Genomic DNA, 12,403 nt, shown 5'->3' with positions numbered 1-12,403 from the left:
ATATTACAAAGGTCTTTCTAGATTATTACTTGCTACACTGTATGAGATAACCCCAGTAAAATTGCCTGAATTCTATCATATAATTTGTTCACCCTGTTAGGTTTAAATCCTCTAAAAACAGATTCGCAATTGACTAGCATTACTCCGTTCCAGTTCACATCCTTCAAAGCATTGGCATGTTTTGTTTACTCTCACAAACCCCCAAACACACACACACCAAAAGTCTCCATAAAAAAAATGAGACAGCAGTGTTTCCCATAATAGCCAAAAGTTGCCCACAATGTGAAAACAACTCGGAGAGTAAGCTGAACTAACCAAAAAAATTACCAAGACAAAAAGTTCCAGTAAGAGAAAAAGCCCCTACTGACTTCAAGTCTGATAAACAGTCTGCGCACAATAACAAATATAATGGCCTTAACTTTTAAAGACTTGTAACAAATAATATAACAGTGTAGCACGTAAAGCTGAGGAAAAAACACTAATGCAATTAAATTAACAGAAACTCTAACCCAGTCAGAGCATCAAAACAGAGAAGCACATTAATACAGAAGTAGATTTAAAAGGAGTAAGTCCACAAAATCTAGGTGAAGTAATGCAACTACTATATATTCAATAAAAATCCAAATACTGTAGAGCTGGAAGGCCGAGTGCAAAAAAAAAAAGAAAAGAAGAGCGAAAAAGACGATGTCATTGTAAATTCAAAAACCTAACCCTAACCCTAACCACCTAAGTCCCTAACCCTAACAACTGGTGGACCCATGTGCGTGCGGGCCCCTGGGGGCCCTTGGTGAGAGTGTGTGCACGTAGGGCCTACAGTGGGCCCCAGCACAAAGCTGCGCCATGGGGCCTATAGTGGGTCCCAGCATGGAGCTGCGCCATGAGGCCTATAGTGGTACCCAGCACTATAGTGGTCCCCAGCAGGGAGCTGAGCCATGGGGCCTATAGTGGGCCCCAGCACGGAGCTGTGCTATGAGGCTTTTAGTGGGCCTCAGTACGGAGGTGCACAGAAAGGCCTATAGTGGGCCCCAGCATGGAGCTGTGCCATGAGGCCTATATTGGGCCCCAGCATGGAGCTGCGCAGTGAGGCCTATTGTGGACCCCAGCATGGAGCTGCGCAGTGAGACCTATATTGGGCCCCAGCATGGAGCTGTGCAGTGAGGCCTATAATGGGACAGCATGGGCCCCAGCATGGAGCTGCGCAGTGGACCCTATAGTAGGCTCCATCATGGAGCTGCACAGTGAGGCCTATAGTGGGCCCAAGCATGGGTTTCAGAGGGTTTTGGAGTGTTTTGGGAATGTTTCGGAGAGTTTTGGAGGTTTTTAGTGCTCTTGAGGGTTTTTTTTTAAAGAGTTTTTTAGGGTTTTGGAGGGTTTCTGGAATGTTGCGGAGAGTATCAGAGGTTTTTAGGGTTTTTGACTTTTTTTGAGTTTTTAGGGTTACAGAGGGTTTTGGAGGGTTTTTGGAGAGTTTTGGACGGTTTTAGGGTTTCTGAGGGTTTTTTAGGGTTTCGGAGGGTTTGGGGAGTGTTTTGGAGAGTTTCGGGGGATTTTAAGGTTTTTGAGGGGTATTTTTTAGCGTTTCAGAGGGTTTTGGATGGTTTTGGAGTGTTTTTGGAGTGTTTCGGAAAGTTTCTGAGGGTTTTAGGGTTTTTGACTTTTTTGATTTTTTGGGGTTACGGAGGGTTTTGGAGGGTTTCTGAGGGCTTCAAAGGGTTTCAGAAGGGTTTGGAGTGTTTTTGGAGTGTTTAGGAGCGTTTCGGAGGGTTAGGGTTAGGTTCTGGTAAGGGTACAATGGTCCCCTCCATCACAATAATCCATTGCGTGGTTGAATAGGGAACCAAGGAAGTGCACGGGCCGGTGCTTTTTAAGCACAGCTATTGTTCCTATAGCAAACCCTGGCTTTATTTATTTATTTATTTATTATATTTTTTGTGATAGGTATTTTGAACCAAATTTTATCCTTTCCTTGGGAATTGTTGGTAGGTGTTGTTTTGGGTTAAGTTACTACTCCTGTTTCATGCTAATGTGATGGAATTTGGGCAATATCTTGTTGATTGTGAAAGTTTGTTTGAGACTAAGTTGCAATCCTGTTCTTAGCTTTTAGTGGTGGTATTTGGTACTTATCTATAGTTGGGTAATGATAGATATAGATTTTGTCTTGGTTTAGGCTATTAAACTTGGTTCAGGCTTTTATTTATTATATTTATTTAATTTGTTTAATAAAGTAAGATTGTTTTGCTAAATTTCAGGACACATCATCAGTAGTGAACCTCAGAATCATTGGATGTTTCAGCCTTTAATAACTATACACCCTCACCATGAGACGGCCAGCCGTGGGTTGATCACGCCCTGGCCTGTGCCCCATCGCCAATTAATTATTCTTGTAAAGCACCGTTAACTATGGTTATTGGTTAAGAAGCGGTTTAAAATGTTAGTTTGGTTAAATAAGCTTATATTGTCCCATCTATTTTTCTATCTTATTTTTAATTTATTCATACATTTATTTATTTTATTATGCTAATATTTACATGTCAATTAGTTATTAATTGTATAGCCAGCCCATTGTATTTAAAGTACTTTTAGCCTTGGGTATTGTTTTATTTAAAATATGTTAATTTGGTTAATTAAGCTTCTATTGTTCCATTTGTTAATATTTGTAAAGCACTTTTTCAAATATGAGTAATGTTAGGAAGTATTTTTGTCTAAGATGTTAATTTGGTTAAATAAGGCTATTATTCCACTTAGTTTTTTCTAGCTCATTTATTTAGATTACGACTTCAATTAACTTTCAACATTTAATAAATTTTTAACAGATTTTTTTGACAGATTTTTTTAGCTTCATCATCAATTTAAGAAAAGTGCCCAATTGTTGTCAGGTGTGAGGCACGATGGACTTTAGATACCAATCTTTTGTGGCTGGGTTAGGGTTAGGGTTAGGGTTGGGCTTAGGGCTTGGGGTTAGGGTTGGGGCTTAGGGTTGGGCTCGGCCTTGGGCTTGGGCTTGGTTTAGGGTTGGGATTAGGGTTGGGGTTTAGGATTGGGCTTGGTGGTGGGGATAAGGGTTGGACTTAGGTTTTGGCTTTAGGTTGGGCTTTGGGTTGGGCTTTAGGTTGAGCTTAGGGTTGGGCTTGGGATTGGTGCTTAGGGTTAACAAGAGTCATTCCAATCAGAGCTAGTTAAGCAGCCATTACTTGGTGACTTAGCACCACTCATACACCAGTCTGTTGTACACAACACATTGTAACAACTATACATTTTTTTTGGTTTTTAGACAAACTTGGCTATAGGACACCAGGCTAAAAATCTTAATAGCGAAATTACTGCTAAATCTGTCTATTATATTAAAAAAATATCTGGAAAAATAGATGGAACAATAGAAGCTTATATAACAAAACTAACATATCGCTTATTTGTTAAAAGCACTTTACAAAAATAATTGATTGGCTATGGGACACAGGCCAGGGAGTGTCACCTCAGATTAGGGTGTATAGTGATTAAAGGCCGCAACACCCGATGGCTCTGTGGTGTACTAATGGTGATGTGTCCTCAAACTTAGCAAAACAATCTTAGTATATTACATTAAATAAATAAATCAAATAAAAAAATTTAAAAAATACAATGAAATAAAGTAAATACATAAAATTTTAAAAAGCCTAGCCCTATAATATTGGGATAACAGCAACGACAAACAAATATAATTATAATAATATTTTTTTGCAGACCCTTTTAATTACAACAGGTCAAAAGTAAGGTTTAAATATATTTAAATACAGTTTAATCAGCTTGCCCTATTTCAATCACCAAAGTCTGAGCCAGGAGTAATAGCCCAGACAGATGACTACAATTCTCATTCTGTTTAAACCTATCATTCCGACACGCAGGAATAGGTCTACCAGAAATCAATCTCCACATTAGACCAACCCATAAGAACCCACCATCATCTGAGCAAGGAGTAACAGTTTAGTCCAAAACAATACTCACAACATAATAGCCAATTACAGATAAAATTATGATCAATTAACATCACCTAAGCCCGAGTTAGGAGTAAAACCTAGCCGCACGCAACTTCCACACTTAACTACATATAAAATCTTGCCTAATTCCCTTTGCATCCAGGGTCAACCCTGCAACCCTGGCCCTAACACATAAACATTATCTTGACCGTAATACTCAAATCTTAAACTTAACCCTTAACCTCAAACTCACCAAAAACTTCCTCATGTTTTATGACAACGGCCAACAACATAGACAAAACAATGTCGATCCAAATAATCAATTTGACGAATTAATCAAAACTAATCAAAATCCAACCTTGAGTTATCCTTTCCCTCGCACCTGTCCAGCCTTATACTCATCAAGTAATGGTAGGAAGCATGGGTAGCTGAGCAAAAAATTGCCCAAACAGGCATAGGGGTTGATCTACTTCATCTAGTGGCTCGCCCTCATTCTGCTCTCCCTCACATCCACACCTGCTTAAACTTGGTATCCGCCCCACCCCTAATATTAACCTCCTCCCCAATAACTAAAGCTTAACCCTATCCATACAAATCGTGGCCCTGGCCCCAACACCTAACCCTAACCTGCACCTTAAAATGTATAGCTTAGCCCTAACCCTAAAATACTTGTCCTAGACCCAACACCTAATCCTACCCCCTAACCCAAAACACACAGTTTTACCCTGTCACTAAAATCTTAAAACTCTAATCTGTCCCAACCATAACTCCATGATTAGCTACAGTTTAAGGTCCAAAATAATCAATAAACACTTCTGTCATCATTTCCCTCACACCTGTCCAGCCATAGACTCATCAAATGATGGTAGAAATGATGGGGGGATTAGCGGAAATATGCCCGTGTGGGCATAGGGGGTTGACCTGCTCATTCTAGCGGCTCGCCCCCACTCTGCTCTCCTTCCCATGTCACCCTAAACTGATCAATGTTGAAAACAGTGAAAAAAACTCAAACCAAAACCCAATAAGGGCAACTCACAAAAAAAAAAAAAAAAAAACTATCTGAGCTATCTGTGACAGGAAGGGGGGGGGGGGTTTGAATTGTAAATTCAAAAACCTAACCTAACCATCTTATTACCTCTGTGTGATTGCATAAAGAATAAATGATCAATTGTGAAGCTTCACTGTACCAAGACATTGTGTATTAATCACCCCAACTAATTATGAACATCCATGAACTTGCTATGTAGTAGTAGCTTTGTAATTTTTCCCAGACTGAACAATTTATTACATTAATATATTCACTTAGATGGATAAAATATAATATATAACAAAATATCAAACTTTAGTCTTTTTAATCTATGGTGTCAAAACAATTAGAAATGATTTTTGGTGTACAGTATTTTTTTCTTGGGGAACACTTGCAAAAAGATGCTTCCTATCACTACCACTGAAAATTGAGGCAGACAAGTGAACTGAGCTTATAATAGCTGAATGTTACCATATTACTATATTGTTCAGCATGTCTTGCCACAAAGTCATCTAAATTAAAGGTCTTGGTATGTTTTCACTTAATACTGAATATAGCTCAACTAGACTAGTGTATTCTCCAACATAGTAGATTGTAAGTGATTTTTTATTTTCTTAAGAGTTCAAAAAACAACATGTGGAACTGCTGACTGGTAATATAACAGCCATTTTGCTCAACATGAGCAGGTCAAAGAAAACATGTGGCTCCAAAAAGTTGACAAATTCCATAAAAAAATACTAGGACTTTCTTTTCCATTCCTCTCAAGTCTTGCTAATACTCCCCAACCAAGCTTGCGTTTAAGTTCTTCAACATTTGACTCGTAGCTATCCGAACAGCTAGGCATTTTCCCCACAACACTCCACAGACAAATGGGCAATCTTTATGAAGGTGTAATGGTTTCACAATGAAACAACATACAATAAATAATATAACAGGTAAGTCATTACGGTTAAAGAGATAAAATGGTAATTTTATTAGCTGGCTTAGCAGAAAAACTATACTTACAGACATTGCTTTTTAACAAGCAGAAAGAATATGGCTTCAGATTAAGGAACTGACCCAATAGTAACAATCATGCACTGTAAGCAATTAACTCCTTGATGGTTAGTGTCCTGCCTCGATAGGATATGAGGCCAAATAAGAAAATACTAACAAAGTACTAACTGCCACAAGGTGGAGCTATTGCTCAAAATAACACTACATTAGCTAGCTTTATTAAACCAGAGAGGACTGTAAGTTTCATAAAATGAGAAAGGGCATTATGAAATAAAAGTAGTCTTTTTGTAAAAGAAACTTGAAATACCATTATTATGATGGGTTTTATATATATATATATATATATATATATATATATATATATATATATATATATATATATATATATATATGGGTTGTATAATAATAAGTTTTGCATTAAACATGCATTTAAATATTTTACAATGTATTGACTCATTATATTTATCCATATATTACTCAATATGTGTTGCTGCATTTACTCTTTTTTATATATCATGCATATATTTACTTATTTAATTTTGAGTAAAATGTCGTTCCATACCTTTAAGAGTTGGGGACTTTTATTTTGAAATGTGTTCGCCGACTGTAACCGGAAGTAGTACGATGGCATCTTGCAATAGGAATTCTTTATTCGCAAGTGAATCAGATCATTTGGCTCAGCTCATTAATAAGCGTGAATTGTTCAGCTCCAAACGGCTCATTGCCATATTTTTTTCTAAACAAAGCAAATTTTTATTCTGACCAGTGATTATTCGCCTTTGTCTGACTATGGCTGACGTTGTTTAATGAAATCTTACTTTATTTTCTATTTATCAGACCATCATTTAACGTACACCGTGAGTGTAATTCGATTGCCTACAGACTCAAATATATGTAGTCGGCTCTGAACGTTCACCTAAGAGTCGATTCACTTGGAGCGACACTTAACTGTTGTGGACTATAGTAAGACATTAGCATTAGCATTAGATGGGAGATTGACAGGTGCAAACGCGCAGTTTTATTGTTCCACTTGTGCAGATGAGGAGATGAATGTGCAGCTGAACATGAGCTCCATCACACAAACACTCAGAGCAATATTATTTGCGTTGGTTTTTATTTTTGCAATGATTGAAATTTCATTAGCAGCTTCGACAGGTAAGCTAAGATAATGTAGCCAATAAGCTAACATAGGTCATGTAAGCTGCCAAAACACACACATTTCTTCATTTCTTATAGTGTGGGTGTGTTAAGTAATATGGATTGTTTGTTTGTGTGTGTGTGTGTGTGTGTGTGTGTGTGTGTATTTTCTGGTTGGAATTAGTTGTTAGCTTGTGGCTGTACAGAGTATAGAGGTGTATTTATCTACAGGTGTCACCTGATCAGCGCTGTTACATGTTATTATTGTTATCGTTACAGACAGAAGTCTGTGGTTCTAGTAGAAGTTGTTCTGTCTTGTCAGAATTAAGTAGGAGGACGTTACTCAGCATCCAGTGTCTAATGTCCTTTACACATTCCTCGTCTTCATTAAGCTGGTGTCTGGAATTACTCGCTCCTGCTGAGGATGGCCCACACCGTTATCCTGAAGTTGCTGTGGATGGTACAACATGGAGACCCTAAAGATGGCTGTGGATGTTTGTACTTGGACAGCCTAAAGACCGTACTTGCTAAAATAATTTAAAGTATAAACTCTAATGAAATAAAAAAATGACTCTGATGCTCATGCTCAAGTTTAACACGCATGGCACTGCTTGATTCTCTAGTAGACAGCTGTAGAAGAGAAATGATTTCTAATCGCACTATCCGGTGTCACCCAGATGAGGACGGATTCCCTTTTGAGCCTGGTTCCTCTTAGGGTTTCTTCCTCATATCTGGGAAAAATCTATATTCTTCTCTAAAGCTGTTTTGTGATATTGTTCCTTGTGCTATATAAATAAACTGAATTGAATTAATATAATTTTTATGAATAATTATACCCAGCAGTAGCATAGGTAGATGGTCTATAAAATAAAATAAAAAAAGAGACGTTTGTGGTCATATAGCAGTACGCTATGCTCCTGCTCCATCATGTGCACACCAAGAAACTTGGAGCTTTTGACTCTCGCCACAGTTCTGTTGATGTGCAGTGGTGAGTGTTCCACCTGGGTCCTACTGAAGTTGACAATCATCTCTTTAGTCTTATCAACATTAAGAGATAGATTGTTGTCTCTACACCATTCTCATACACTCCTCATTGTTGCTGATGAGGCCCACAACTGTGATGTCATCAGCAAACATGATGATGTGGTTAGAACTGAACTTTGCAGCACAGTCTTGAGTCAGCAGGGTGAACATCAGTGGATTGAGCACACAGCCCTGGTTGGAACTGGTGTTCAGTGTGGTGGTGCTGGAGGTGGAGTTGCCGATCCCGATGGACTGGGGTCTCCTGGTCAGAAAGTCTAGGTTGCAGAGGGAGATGTATATACCCAGCAGGCACAGCTTTATCCGTTTCTGTGGGATGGTTGTGTTGAATGCTGAACTAAGATCTATGAACGTAATTTTCCTTTTTGTCTAGATGTGTCAGAGATAGATGGAGGGTAGATTATGATGATGTAGATGATGCTGATAAATCAAAGTGATAATGTATAGGTAGCTGCAGTGTTATTCAGTGGAATTGGAATGAATTCTTGTTGAAACAAATGTGAATTTCTCCCTTTTGGGTTCAACCAGATATTTAAAATGCTAGAACTTTACTTCTGGCTGAGAAATATGCAAAAGAGAAAAATATTTTAGTTGAGGAAAACCTATAGTTTTCAGAACTATAGAAAATATTTGACTATGTGAACAATACACTTTATCTGATTTCTGTTCACAGATGAAGGTGTAACTCCTGCATTTGAAATTGCTGAAGGATTAGACTCCTATTGTGATGGACAGACTGCAGACGACTCAGAGTCTCTGTCTCAGAAACAGTTTAAGACGGCAGAAATCGCAGACGCTGTTCTGGGGACAGAGCTGTTTGAAAACAGAGCTAGGATTGAAGCTCTTATTCCTAAAAGCCTGATCTCTACACCATGTGAGAAGGAAGTGACTGAGGAGGTAAAGGAGAAGGATGCGGGAAAGGAGGAGGTGGCAGTGATTGAGGAGGAGGTTGAGATTGAGATGAAACAGGAAAGTCCAGCAGGAGGTGAAGAGCAGAACTCCACAGAAACTGCAAAGACATACAAAGTGAGCTGTGATAAAAGGAGCATCACTGGACTTGATACCTTCACAGTGCAGGTTCTCAACTCATCACAGGTACTCTACACCTGAGAGAGAGAGAGAGACTTAGTCAGAAACAGGAAGAGCTGCTAAATTTTCCCTCATCAATAAACTTCTTCACTATGGAGAAAGTTGATCATGTAAAAATACATGACACGGGTCTGTGTGATTTTCAGTTTCTCATTACATTTTAGCAGTTATAAAATTTCAGTTTCTGTGCTCAGACCAGCAGCGACGCGACACAGCAACTGGAAGCTGTTTATTTTAAATCAGAGCTGGTGATCTTCAGTGATAGGAGGCAAAGAAACCGTTGTGTGGCAAGTGATGCAACAAAATGTAACTGTATGCAAATAAGAAGCGAAGCGATTAGGCAATGGAGAATAGGAGCGAGGGAATGTGTTTTTTGTTTTCCCCAGACTGTGGAACATTTTCCATGTTTTTAGGTTACACATGTTGGCTCCTACTCCTAGCTCCTGAAACTGCCTTTGCTGCTCTAAACTTCAAGTATTTGATTTATTGGAACAGTGACATTGTTTTCACTGTTCTGTTTCAGTACATCAAACTTTTAATTCTGTAACATTTATGTCAGAAATGGAGGTGAGCAGAATGGTATTCACATAAAGCGAACTATATAAAATCAACAGATACAGGACAAGAGCTTCAGTTTATGTTCACGTCAAACTTCAGAATGGAAAAAATGTGATCTTGGTGATTTTGACTGTGTCATGTTTGTTGGTGCCAAATGGGCTGGTCTGAATATTTCAGAAACTGCGGATCTCCTGGGATTTTCACACACAGCAGTCTCTAGAGTTTACACAAAGTGGTGCTAAAAACAAAAAACATCCAGTACCTTGTTGATGAGAGAGGTCAGAGGAGATCGGTTCTAGCGGACCCGAAGGCTATAGTAAACCACTCTTTACAACCATGGTGAGGAAAAAGAGCATTTCAGAATGCGCAACATGTCAACTTTGAGGTGGAGGGGCTACAAGAGCAGAAGAGCACATTGGGTTCCTCTCCTATCAGCCAAGATCAGGAATCTGAGGCTGCACAGACTCACCCAAACTGGACAGATGATCAGAAAAAGACATCTCATTTTCACTCAGTTTGATGTGATCTTTAACTGAAGCTATTGACCTGTATCTGCATGGTTTTATGCAGTGTGCTGCTGACTAATGATTCGCTGTTAAATGAGCAGGTGTACAGGTGTTCCTATTGAAGTGGCCAGTGAGTGTATTTAATTATTAAACATATATGGCATGTATGTTAAAAAATAATCTCATTAAACAATCATGAAATCACTGTACATGCTGTTCAGTTTAATTACTGCACATTCTGATGAGTTTAATGCATCTATGTTTCTGTTTCCTGAAGGACCTGATGGACTTCCTGAACTCGAACAGCTCTGAATGCTCATTGGTTCTCTTCTACACTTCCTGGTGCCAATTCTCCGCCCACCTTGCCCCGCATTTTAACGCTCTGCCAAGAGTTTTTCCCATCATGCATTTCCTCGCTCTTGATGCCTCACAACACAGCAGGTATGTGTTTCATGTGTGTCCATGTGTTCTTAATGTGAATATATTTTTGTGGTGTTAGAATCGCTGTTTCAGACATTTTGTCAATGTTTGTTTTTTCTGTAAATGTGTTTTTCTGTGTGTGCAGTTTGTCGACACGCTTTGGGACTGTTGCTGTTCCCAACATTTTGCTATTTCAGGGCACTAAACCAATGGCACGCTTTAACCACACAGAGAGAACGCTTGAGACCCTAATAGCCTTCATCACTAATCAAACAGGTAAGCGCCTTGCACTCACAAAGGTGTTTAACACATACTTGTCCACTTCCCCTCAGAATTGCACAGTGTGTATCACCTATACCACTCGAGAGGTGGGTGCACAATTCATTTCAGCTTACAGGTTAACCAGCAGGTTTGCTAACTTACTAGCATGGTATCTAGTTGCTTGCTATCAGTGAGAAGTAAGAGGTAAATATTAACAATTCTGGAACGTTTTGAGCTTTTGTGTGCGTGTCTGTTTGTGTGTGTGTGTGCGTGTCTGTTTGTGTGTGTGTGCGTGTCTGTTTGTGTGTGTGTGCGTGTCTGTTTGTGTGTGTGTGCGTGTCTGTTTGTGTGTGTGTCTGTTTGTGTGTGTGTCTGTTTGTGTGCGTGTCTGTTTGTGTGCGTGTCTGTTTGTGTGCGTGTCTGTTTGTGTGCGTGTCTGTTTGTGTGCGTGTCTGTTTGTGTGCGTGTCTGTTTGTGTGCGTGTGTTTCTTTTCTCCTCCTCCCCTGTACGTACAGGAATCTGACTTCTTCACTTTTGCGCACTTTATTATAGATTTAATTTATAATGGATTACAGGTTGGGTTGTTTTGTTTTTTTTTTTGTTTTTTTTTGTTTGTTTGTTTTTTATAAAGACATTTTATTAAAAATCAAAAACTGAGTATTTAGAGCCTTTAATTAGTACTTTGTAGAAGCTCCTTTGTCAGCAGTTCCAGCTTTGAGTCTTCTTGGGTTAGTCTCTACAACCTGTATACAGCTGGTTTTGGGCAGGTTTTCCTATTATTCCTGGCAGATTTCTCTCAAGATCAGACTGGATAGAGAGTGTCTGCCAACTTCAGCTCTCATTATGCATTATTGTACGTAAATAAATGGACAAAATGTCAATCCATCTTAATATGGTGTATAACACAATAAAGCATGCAGAAACAGAAGGGGTATGAATACTCTGCAAATATACTAACACATGTATTTAGATTGTGTTTGCATTTCAGGGTTTGAGGCAGTTGTGGATCAGATGGTGACGGATGATGATCGTGTTGGTCCTTTACTCAGCATCCCAGTGAAGAGCATCGATTGGCTTTTTGTGTTCAGTGTCATGTTTTTATCTATGTTCAGTTTGTACGCCATCCTGCGGACCGACAGCATCCGGCTGCTCATCCCTGGCCACGAACATGATCACCAGGACTGATTTGTTGTTGCTGTTGTTATTATTATTATTACTATTATTATTATTACTATTATTATTATTATTATTATTATTATTATTGCAATGTTTGTACAAACCATTTCTAAAAATCTGTGAATATGGGTCAAATGGATGTTAGAATAAACATAACAATCACATAATAAATGAACAATAATAATAGCTTAAATCCATTGTGATATTTTTGTATTTAATTTTTTTTCTTTGCTTGTTT

General features: G+C 38.7%; 1 protein-coding gene across 4 annotated transcripts; it reads left to right on the top strand.

Moving 5' to 3' along the window:
* Positions 1-6,839: 6,839 nt before the first annotated feature.
* On the top strand, positions 6,840-12,358 carry txndc15 (thioredoxin domain containing 15). Of its 4 annotated transcripts, XM_017493075.3 has the most exons (6): positions 6,844-7,131; positions 8,828-9,249; positions 10,585-10,748; positions 10,873-11,003; positions 11,960-12,180; positions 12,222-12,358. In XM_017493075.3, exons 1-5 carry the CDS (start codon positions 7,023-7,025, stop codon positions 12,172-12,174), a joined length of 1,041 nt encoding a protein of 346 aa, XP_017348564.1. In that variant the 5' UTR covers positions 6,844-7,022; the 3' UTR covers positions 12,175-12,180; positions 12,222-12,358. The 4 variants fall into 4 exon arrangements, with proteins under 4 accessions (XP_017348566.1, XP_017348564.1, XP_047017643.1 ...); XM_017493077.2 differs by having other exon boundaries at positions 6,840-7,131; positions 8,828-9,180; positions 11,960-12,358; XM_047161687.2 differs by having other exon boundaries at positions 11,960-12,358.
* The last annotated feature ends 45 nt before the right edge of the window (positions 12,359-12,403 follow it).

Source organism: Ictalurus punctatus, chromosome 18 (genome assembly GCF_001660625.3).
Source record: "Ictalurus punctatus breed USDA103 chromosome 18, Coco_2.0, whole genome shotgun sequence".
Taxonomy (NCBI): Eukaryota; Metazoa; Chordata; class Actinopteri; order Siluriformes; family Ictaluridae; genus Ictalurus; species Ictalurus punctatus.
The sequence above is the reverse complement of the archived record's forward strand: the minus strand, read 5'-3'. Positions and strand labels throughout refer to the sequence as shown.